This window comes from Dinoponera quadriceps, unplaced genomic scaffold, assembly GCF_001313825.1.
Source record: "Dinoponera quadriceps isolate SergipeBrazil2010 unplaced genomic scaffold, ASM131382v1 scaffold475, whole genome shotgun sequence".
Taxonomy (NCBI): domain Eukaryota; kingdom Metazoa; phylum Arthropoda; class Insecta; order Hymenoptera; family Formicidae; genus Dinoponera; species Dinoponera quadriceps.
The window spans coordinates 385194-396053 of record NW_014554738.1 but is presented as its reverse complement, the minus strand read 5'-3'; the positions used below and the strand labels follow the sequence as shown (position 1 = coordinate 396053).

The 10860-nt window shown below is 45.6% G+C and overlaps 1 protein-coding gene across 1 annotated transcript; it reads left to right on the top strand.

The window, feature by feature from the left end:
* Positions 1 to 4829: 4829 nt before the first annotated feature.
* LOC106741225 lies at positions 4830 to 10217 on the top strand. Its single transcript, XM_014613005.1, has 13 exons — positions 4830 to 4981; positions 5062 to 5889; positions 6100 to 6218; positions 6301 to 6445; positions 6561 to 6690; positions 6825 to 6990; positions 7083 to 7263; positions 7339 to 7697; positions 7801 to 7957; positions 8188 to 8319; positions 8542 to 8659; positions 9019 to 9173; positions 9312 to 10217. Exons 2-13 carry the CDS (start codon positions 5240 to 5242, stop codon positions 9415 to 9417), a joined length of 2418 nt encoding a protein of 805 aa, XP_014468491.1. The 5' UTR covers positions 4830 to 4981; positions 5062 to 5239; the 3' UTR covers positions 9418 to 10217.
* The last annotated feature ends 643 nt before the right edge of the window (positions 10218 to 10860 follow it).

Genomic DNA, 10860 nt, shown 5'->3' with positions numbered 1-10860 from the left:
GGAAGAACGATCGGGTAGCCTGCGTCGTGCCGACGTTAATTAACCGCGGTTAACCGATTATTGCTTCTGTATGTTGTAGGATATCGGTCGTGCATCGATCTAGGTCATCGCCGCGCAGCTGAACCTTATACGAGGGAGTTAAGGGAAGTCTGCTGCTACACTCTTTCCGTTGCGAGGGGAACACGAGAAAAAAATACGTAGACCGCTACGCTCGATTCTTCGGTGTATTATTTCGAATCTCCGCGAAGAACGGCTACAACGGTGGAAGTTTGAAAGTAACCCCCCTCCCCCCTCGCCGCTGTGTTTCTCTCGAAACCGCGCTGTATTTCAGTGTATATTCCCTTTTGTATCGATTTGCCAATTGGTCTGTTCTTTTTCAAGCTGAACTGGCTGCATTATTGCTCCGAGAAATTTACATACACACTGAAGTATACGAAGCATACATACGAGATTCCCACGCTTAATCGTACGTAAATTTCTCGAACTAGTGCAGCCAGTTCAGCTGAAAAAGAACCGAGTGTAACTGACGGATATAGCGTGGGCAGCCGAAGTTGCAACGTTATCTTATAGCGCGTAATTATGTGAGAAACTTTGTAAACCGTGACAATCCAATAAAGCTCGCGCCAGAGTTCCATTTTCCATGTATCCGCGGCGAACGAACGCGCTATCAAAATACTTCGCCCGATCCACGAAGGATCAAGCTCCAACGAATCTGATCGAGAGAGAGAGAGAGAGAGAGAGAAAAGAGAAGAGAGAAAAAACGCAAAAGGAGCATACCTCTTTCTCTGGCGAGAGAACGGGGCGATGTCAAGGAACCTCGTGTCGGAGAGCAAAATTGAGAAGCGGAGAAGACAAGGGGCAGTTTTCGGGACAAAACTGCAGCAATCTGCGGAGAGAGAGAGAGAGAGAGAGTCGTGACGATCACTTATGCCAGTATCACCCCTCTCTTTAACCGTGCGATTTCATGCGGTGAATTGTCGAGACGCGCATATGTACGCAGCACGCACGCACGTACATCACATACATACATACATACCTACGCGCGCGTCTGTGACCTCGGCGGCGCATCTCCGTTTCGCGCCTCACACACGGGAGGCGACAGGGCGACTCAACTGGGTACGGCCCTGCTATATGCTTCAACCGTAAGCCACCCGTCTGGTCGGGAGCACGCACCCGCGTCCCTCCGACGGCGCAACGCAGCCTGACGATGCGAGTGAGCGAGAGGGAATGAGCGAGGAAAGAAAGGAAGGAGAGAGAGAGAGAGAGAGAGAACGCGCGAGAGCGTGAACGCATCGGCTCTCTCACTCTGCAGAAACCTGTTCGGCTCGAAACTTTTCTACTTTCTTGGCGATTATTTTTATCTGCTGAGAATCGCACACAGGCAGGCAGGCAAGCCGGCCGGCCGGGTGCCGCGCGGCTCGTCGCACCGTGTGCCGGCTCTGCCGGAAGCGGGCCATCCTGAAAACTATCAACGGTCGGCCGGCCGCACTCTCACCGCAAAAATTCAATTTTCCTTTGAACACCGTCGCCCGTACGTACGTACGTATCACGCGTACGTCCTTCTTTTCCCTGTTTCCCGTCTCTCGTTTTGTTCTCTCTCTCTCACTCGCCCCTTTTTCTCGCGTTCCTTCTCTCTCTCTCTCTCTCACTCAACCCTCTCCTCCTCCGAGCCGACGTAGTCTCGCGTTCCTTCGTCTTTGTCCTCCCGGTCTGTCCTCCTCGCGCTCGCACGTTCGCGCTCGCTCCCTCTTTCCTGGTCTCCTCTCTTTCCCCTCGCACTCCGCCTCGATTCCTCGCGTTGTCCTCGTCCCACCAATCGACCGTCTGCGCCGCGCAGACAATGCACTTTTTGCACGACCCTCGTGCGCCATTGTCGTGGGAGGTTGAAATTGCAGTGACGCGCGAGCCGGGCAGGTCTCTCCGCACTTTCGGAGATTCGACGCCGCGTCGTCGCGAGATACGACGACGACGACGATGAGCTATTTGCGCGTATTTACGTATTCGCACGTGCGTTTCGCAATGCGCGCTCCACGGTTGCGTCTCGGCGCGCTCTTCGACGGGGTCATGCAACGTGGAATACAGAGACATGCTCGCATCGCGGCGGGACTCGTCGACCGGCCTATGTGGAATTATGACAATATAACGATCATGACGAATTTGTTCGCGTTTGCGTTTCTCGCGAAAAATAGAAAGAAACAATTCGGGGGCTTCTTTTATTTTCTCTCTCGGGCAAACAGGTTTTTTCGCCTCGTGCGGAAATTTGCCGGCGAGTTCCAGCGCGCCCGCGTTCGGCTAGATGATCCGGTCTTTGTTTTCCTCCGCGCGATGAACGCGTGCGTCTCTGTCTCTCGTCGGTAAGCGGTATAAGCGATTCGAAGGAAAATAATGAGGAAAGAACATTTTTTTCGCTTCCTTTTTTTCAATGGTCTCCTCACCTGCGAGAGTGTAAAGAAAGATGCGACGACAATTAAATTATTCATAGAGAATCGCAAAGAACGGATGCATGTGGGCAGCGAAGCGCTTATGCGAGGACACGTGGGAAGGAAAATAAGTAGAAAAGGACAAGCGGAGTCTTTCTCTCTCTCTCTCTCTCTTTCTCTCTGTCAGATATATACAACTTGCGTTAGTGTAATTTACACGCTATGTTTAGAGATTAATTCAAGCGTGCTCCAACCATTTCCGTGACACACGTCCTAAGTTCAACAAAGTTTTGGCCTGTTCTACAATAAGCCGTATGTCGGATATCGGAACGCAGCCGATGGTCCAATGAGAGAACACGTTCTCGAAAAATAAATTCCCCCATTCAGCGGCATCGGCTGCGTTCCTGATATCCGACATCCGATTTACGGCGTATCGTAGAACAGGCCTTTACGCTAATCGGTTCAATTAGATAATCTCTTTAAAGAGCGTCGAACTTTGAACGTGTGTATACTTTCGGCACTCTGTTATATTTTAATGCGTTTTCCATGCTGCACGCATACATTAACAACCGCCGATTTTCAACACGGTCAGAGAATGATCCTCGGAAATCGTACGCGCGGATAATCTCCACCTCGATTCACAAAAAAATCCGATTATCGTACATCCTTATCATATCTATACATTTTCTCTCGTACATATTGAAAATAACATTTCCATCGCGATTTTGTCGTCACTGTTCATCTCTCTCGTAAGTTCGTCTCTCGCTAGTTTTCATATTCACCGTCCAAATTATTTCGCATTGTAGCGATTTCTTTCCTTTCAACGTACAAGCCGAATGTTCGCGGGAATGTGCAATTACAACTTCGTCCGTCGCACAAGTCTATCCGCGAACGATTCGAGTTGATTCCGGGCACCGGTGACGAATACCGGCAGCGGTACGCGATGCGCGAATGGGTCTATTAGTAGAAGACGCGACACCCTAAAGTGTACGCGCGCATCGAACGACGGCAGCTGAGAGGACGGGTGACAATCGTCGAGGATTTTTCTTCGACGACGATCTTAATGACCGCGTCGCGCAGGTTCGGTTTGTTTCCCACGTTAATATCGGCGGCGATCCGCACGCACGTGGTGCGCGCGTTTCGTTGCGAGGACGAACAGGCAGGCAGGAGTATGTACACGCTCTGCAGCAGACAGCGAGGAAGATTTTTCTCAGGAGAGGGCCCCTCCCCCCGAACACGGCATAAACAGCGTGGCATTAACGGGGGCCAGACCCCCAGCAAGTTGTGCGCTGTCTTCTCTCCTTGGTTCTCCTTCGTCGCGAAACTCGTTTCTGCGCGTTGAGAGAAATTCTCCCTTTTTCGCGGATAAATAGGGGTGAACCTGTATTGTGACAATAATACCACCGCCCGTAGAACAGCCGTGTAGTTCTCCCTCCCTTCCGTCGTCCTCCTGGACGGTATGGTCGGGGGGAGGGGGGGTAGGAGGAGCGGAGGGCCCTCAGGGGGTCGTTGGACCAGGGCGCTATGTAGATTATCATAATAATAGCCGCCTAAATGTTATCTCGTATTAAGTCATACTTTTGTTTTCCTCTTACGCTCTGGGAACCCTTACCTCATAGCGGCGGCCGCGCGGGGAAGCTTTATTTCCGCGCAACGTAGCATGGAGCACCCGTACGACACCCGTCGTGAGACACGAGTCGGCACGATGAACGTACGACGGTGCGAGATGCAAGAAATCGCCGTCTGAAATCGTAATTGGAATCTCGGTGATTTAGATCGGTCACGTTGCTGCTGCCGTCGTTGCTGCAGCGACAGTCCCGTCGGTTTTAGGTTAGCTCGCGGAGCGCGGGAATTTCAAAGCGCACCGACGAGAAAGAGGCTCGCGGTATCGATGGGAACCGATCCGAAAGGAACGACGACAGGAGAAACGAATCCGATTGGGTCGAGAGAGAGAGAGAGAGAGAGAGAAAAAGGCGGGAAAACGTTGAATTTTGTCCCAGAAAGGCCGTTTCACAGACGCGACATCCCAATGGCATTCTGCGCGAGACATGTTAATTAATCGCTCCTATTATTAGATCCTACGTTCGTCGTAACTCCGTACCGAGAGAAGAATGGATTGGGAGAAAAAAGAGGGAAATATTGCGCAGTCGAGCGAATTAGCGATATCCCGTGGAAATACGGGAAATATGCGATGTTCGAATAGCTCTCCGAGCTCTCGAAATTTATGAATCATTCCTGCCGACGGATCTCGCATTCCTTGCAATCTTCGCGATGAGAAAGCCCGCTCGACGCTCACCGATGTCCGATTATTTATACAATCAGTCATTATTTACAGACAGCGGAGAAATACGCGAGTCGTAGTTGCGTTCTTGAAGGAAATACACCTGTGTCTGGTAGCAGGCGAGCTAATGGCCTAGCGCGTCGGAAGTTAATACCAACGCGGCATATACTACTAGGCGGATGACGTCATAGCGCGAACAATCAGGGAAACTCATGAAACGCGCCCTGCTCGACTGGGCGTGTTTACTCCGACGCAGTCGACGATCGAGCGTGTTTTCGAGGTAAGGGCTTGTAAGAAAATAGTTTGAGGTCCGGATTTCGCGTAACCTGTATAGTAAGCGAGAGCAACGTATGACCGTAGATCACCAGTGGATCGATATTAGGAAGAAACGAGGAGGCGACTTGGGCGGAAAGGAATCGAGGACACGCGTGTTGTTAATAAAGTGTCTATGAAGTGCTTACCGAGTGTCTCAAACAGCGGTAACGCGCGTTAGGATCGATTGATTACGAAAACACGCGTCTTCTCCTTCGGAGATACGATGATTACTCACACACGGACAATGCTCGTTGTCGCCTGTTGCTTCTGGCTGGGCGTTGTCGTGGTGCTCGGCCAGTACGAGTGGCAAGCCCGCGACGCCTTCGATGAGATCCGCTTGAAAATGGATAAGATTAACGAAGACAACTGCATGATACATCAGCCCGAGGAGTTGTTTTTATCGGAGGACACGGTGTCGCACCTGCCCGACATCAAGGACGTCAATATCAATCCCGTGTTCCCGAATCGCACCGCTTTGCTGCACCTTCACAACGTGGCCCTGAGCAGAGCCTTCTTCTGGAGCTATATCTTGCAGTCGCGCTTTATCAGACCCGCGATCAACGACACCTACGACCCGGGCATGATGTATTACTTCCTGTCCACAGTAGCTGACGTTTCCAGCAATCCCTACATCAACGCCTCTGCCATTTATTTTTCATCCAACATGTCCTACTCGCCATCCTACAGAGGCTTTTTCAACAAGACCATGCCTAGATTTGCGCCACGTACCTTCAGGGCGGATGACTTCAACGATCCTATACACCTGGAAAGAATATCCACCAGAAATACGTTCACCGTAAAGGACCTTGGAGCGTCTCCCTCTAACAGCCTCAGCAATGATTATACCACTGATTTTTATCGCATAAATGAATGGTGAGTTAGAATGGAAACTTGTGCATTTTAAAGCAGAGGTTGGAAAAAAGGGAGACAACTAACTCTCTGATGTGTGAAAACAAGCTTCTAAATTTAGAAATAAATTTCTGGTGGTTGACCGATCATCTCATCACATTTGTGACATTATTTCATTTGATTAGAATGAAAACTTATAACAAGTCTTACAGATTAACTTTTTCTTCTTTACAGGTACAGGAAATGGCTGCCAGATAATGTTGACTACAGGCACGACACTAAAACAACTTATCAAGTCGAGATCCGATACGCCAACAACACGAATGAAACGTTCACTTTCCACGGTCCACCTGGTAATGAGAGAGCCGGAGATGATTAAGAAACCTGTGAGTCTTGAATCGTATCTATTTTTCATCACCATTTGTCTCGCCACAGGCGCCGATGAAAATCCTGGACCTGTGAAGTGGACCAGGCCTTACTTCGATTGCGGCCGATCCAATCGTTGGATAGTGGCTGCAGTATCGCCTATAGCAGACATCTATCCACGCCACACAGGCTTTCGACACATCGAATATCCAACGTACGTTGTTGCGACTCAACAATACAAAAAAATATCTATATCTAGGAATGGTCGTTCCTTTAAGCTTCTTTCCTTCCCAAATTACCAATATATGTTTTATATATAATGATTACAGATATACTGCTGTTTCGGTGGTAGAAATGGACTTTGACAGAATAGATATAAATCAGTGTCCCAAGAGCAACGGGAACATCGGCCCCAATAAATTCGCCAATACCGCGAGATGTAAGAAGGAAACTACGGAGGTACGTGCAACGTCGTGATCGGTCAATCGAGTTACGTTCGATTAATTAATAAGTTCTCGATAATTAATAAGAATGATTATAATCGATAATTAAAATAATCGAGCGACACTCATTATCTGACTCTATGTGCGCAGTGTGAGCCGATACACGGCTGGGGCTTTCGAAGAGGAGGATATCAGTGCAGATGTAGGCCCGGTTACAGGCTACCAACTGTCGTGCGACGACCGTATCTCGGAGAACTGGTGGAGAGGGCTACGCAAGAACAATATTACAATGGTTTCGATTGCTTGCGTATTGGCTGTACGTATCTTCCTCTTTTTCGTTTCGATCGTGGCGTCGGTTATTGTGAACGACGCCAAGCAATGGTCTAATGGGAATTTCACTCCCTTCAGGGATTCATAAGATTCCGGCATTGTGGGAGAGAGCGAGTCCTCATATCAGGGAAAAGTATCTCGAACGTTATTATCAATACAGAAACAACTCGACCGGTCCGTCTGCGCTGCGCGAAGAGAAAATGAATGTTTTGAATGCTCTTAATTTCATCAATCAAATGGATGCGAAAACTTGCAAGAAGTACGTGATCACCTATGCGTATTTACGGTATAATATAATGTAACGTAAACAACACTTTTTGCACTTTGCTTTCAGTTACGCGCCGCAAGATCTGGTGTTACGCGGTGACATCAGTTACGGTGCGAAGGAATTCTTCGAAAATGAGGCGAAAATGGCGACGAGATTGGCGAACTTTATCAGCGCGTTCCTGCAAGTGTCCGATCCCCTGGAGGTGTATTCCGGCAAGAGGGTGACCGATAAGCCGCTCACGGAAGATCAGATGATGGGCGAAACGCTGGCTCTGGTATTGGGCGACACGAGGATCTGGTCGGCCGGGACCTTCTGGGACCGCAACAAGTTTACCAACCGCACGTTCTTCGCGCCGTACGCGTACAAGACTCAGCAGAACACGCGGAAATTTAAGCTCGAGGACCTGGCTCGACTCAACGGCACAGGTTAGGGAACAAAGGACTGTCGTCATGGTGAAAGTAACTCGGAATATGATTTTCAATTCGACTAATTTATGCGAAGTAAATTAGCGAGTCTTGCGGGTTGCAGACGAGGTGTATACGAAGAACGATTACTTCCGGACGTTGAAGGAACGCTGGGTCACGAACTTCGACCAGTTGGAGAAATATTACATGAAGATAAGGATCCGATTCGACGAGACCGGGGAGTACATGAAGAAATACGAGCATTATCCGAATTTCTACAGGTAAGGAGAAGGTGCCTACGCCCGGAATTGTTTATTGCAACATTTACCGACGATTTCCCGGTGATATCGCGTTTTATTGATGCCTCCGACGATAAAGCACAGCGGAGCATTAAAGTATAAAAGGATTACGTCTCGAAGGTTGAAGGGAGGGAGGAGTGGGGGGGGGGGCCTGATCTCTAAAGTACGATTTATTCTAATGTGTGGGAACGCGCATTGGGTCGTCCGTGTAGGGCAGCAAACCTGGACCATGGACACTGGACAACTCCGTACTTCGATTGTAACGGCAAGGTGAAGCAGTGGGTAATTACCTATGCATCCCCGTTTTTCGGCTGGGACAGCTTGAGGGAGAAACTAGAATTCAAGTAAGTGTGTGTGTTTGTGCGTGTATGTGTGTTCCATCGTCCGTGTGCAATCGCACGATGCGGCGTCGGGGGTTGCGTCTGCCTCTTCGTGCATGTTCGCGTATATGCTGGAGAAATTCAGTGTGAAAGACACGCTGTATAGTCCAAGGAACCAGTTTCGCGATCAAAAAAAAAAAAGGAGGGAGACGGAGAAGATCATATTTAACATTAAGACACTTATAGGGGTGTCGTAGCTGTTACCATGGAATTGCTTCAGCTAAACATAGACCAATGTGATGATAAATTTTACCTACCAAACGCATTCAAGGATACGCACAAGTGCGACAGAAAAACGTCATATGTAAGTCGACGTTCCGTTGTTATTTTATCAGATGCATCGCACGTCGGTGATGTCTATTGCGTATAAAATCAATAGCTGCGTTCAACAGGGAAAGGAGCTCAACGAGCACTCTATTGTTCGTGGTCGGAGTATTCTTTTAGATTATTTGTAGACCCAAAAGAATCTGTACGGGATCGATAATCGTAAGGCTCTCGTTTGGTTACATTATCTGTTGAATGTAGGCAATAACATCGCTGTTTCGTTGACGTTCGCTACAATTACAAATTCGCCATCTATGAGTAGTGTATTTTCTATATTTTCGTGGAAAATATAGAAAATATAGAGAGGATAAATTTTTAACTCAAATCCTATTTCCGCAGTGCGTGCCTATTCTCGGCAGAGGATTCAATACAGGTGGATACAAATGCGAGTGTAAACAGGGCTTTGAGTATCCATTCGAGGATTTATTTACGTATTACGACGGGCAGTTGATGGAATCCGAATTTGAAAATCTCGTTGTTGATAAAGAAACGAGGTACTTAATGCGCCTTCTGCTTTTTTTACACGTGATCAAATTATCCTTGATTACCGTTACGAGCTAATCTTGGAGACGTGATGTAAAATATATTTCGTGATATGTGATACAAATGTGATAGATTTTATGTTATTTTAGGTTCGATATGTTAAAATGTCGATTGGCCGGTGCTTCGTCGATTCAAAGCAGTTGGGTCCTACTGTTATCAGTCATCATGATATTCTTACCGGTTCAAAGAAGATGAATACGGAATAACTTTAGTTATTCGCAAGGCAAAGTATGGATTGTCGCATTTTTATACCAGCATTTTTACACCAACTTATAATTCATGCCGTCCATTACAAGAGTAAGTTAAGATATAAACGTCGCTAAATAGACGTAAGAAAAAAAATTATGAATAGATTATTTAGTAAGATTTTCTTAATGCAGTGTTAAGTATTATCCACATGGAATAATGAATCGTAATTTTTTATATGTATCTACAGAGTGATTCGAAGCAAACGTTTGTCCTTGAAAAATCGTATTCTTGATTGAATTCTATGAGACGATTTTTTCTCTGGCAAAATTTTGGTAAATGCTTTGTTTCTGAATTATAATGAAAAACAATAGTTTATTACGAATCCGACAGCCAGAAACGACGTTACATATATAGCGTAAATTATCACTGTCAAATACGTAAGCCTATTATTTTTCACTATAATTAAAAATAAAACCAAAATTTTGCAAGAGGAGCCTCAGAATTCAATCGAAAATAATACGACCTTTCGAGGACAAAGGTTCGTTTTGAATTATCCTGTATATATTAACATAAATATGTATAACATACAGAATCTGATTCTCAGTATAGAAACATGTCTACATAAATATCTTTTTGAAATTGTTTATGATGATGTAGCATTGAGAGCAAGAGAAATAGAATGAGATTAATATATTTATCCTTTTATTCGTTCAACCATAATCATATAATAATGGCATCGAAGAGATCTAATGGTTGTACAACTAATCCGTCCTGTGATAGATTATATTAGTTCAGTCTTTCTTAGTTGCCNTATAAGTGTGGATATTACATTCTATAAAAATATAAATTTTGTTATACGATTTTACTTAAACTATGATTTACGTAAACTATTGCGAGTTTATTAAAAAAAAAAAGCGAAAATAACTTAAATCTCTTTTGGGTTTTTTATAAAATAAAATCGAATCTCTACACAAGGCTACATTTTTAATACATAAAATAGTATATTAACAAATATGCTTATATTATCAAACCCAAATGAAAGTGTTCAAGAAGACTCGAACGGTACAGTGCCTTTGTATGTACATGTATACAATTATAAAAATTTACATGCATATATGTGTGTCTATTTTTACATTAGAAGCAACTCAAAGGCAATATCTTTTGCAGACAGTACAATATACACAAGACTTCTATTGCATACGTTTTTAATGTAAATGTATGTAATTCTAGAAATTAGTATATAGGAAAGTACAATTTTGAACCATTTGTAAATTTTAATGCTTTAGATGGATTGATTGACAAGTGCTTAGATTATATCTTAGATTGACTATACATGCGAACTTGGGAGAACTATGAGACATAATAGATATTAACTACGAAAAATTACATTTCCTCCAGTTAAAATTGCATTTACGAAATTGTCATGATTTGTATGTGTATTATTGATGC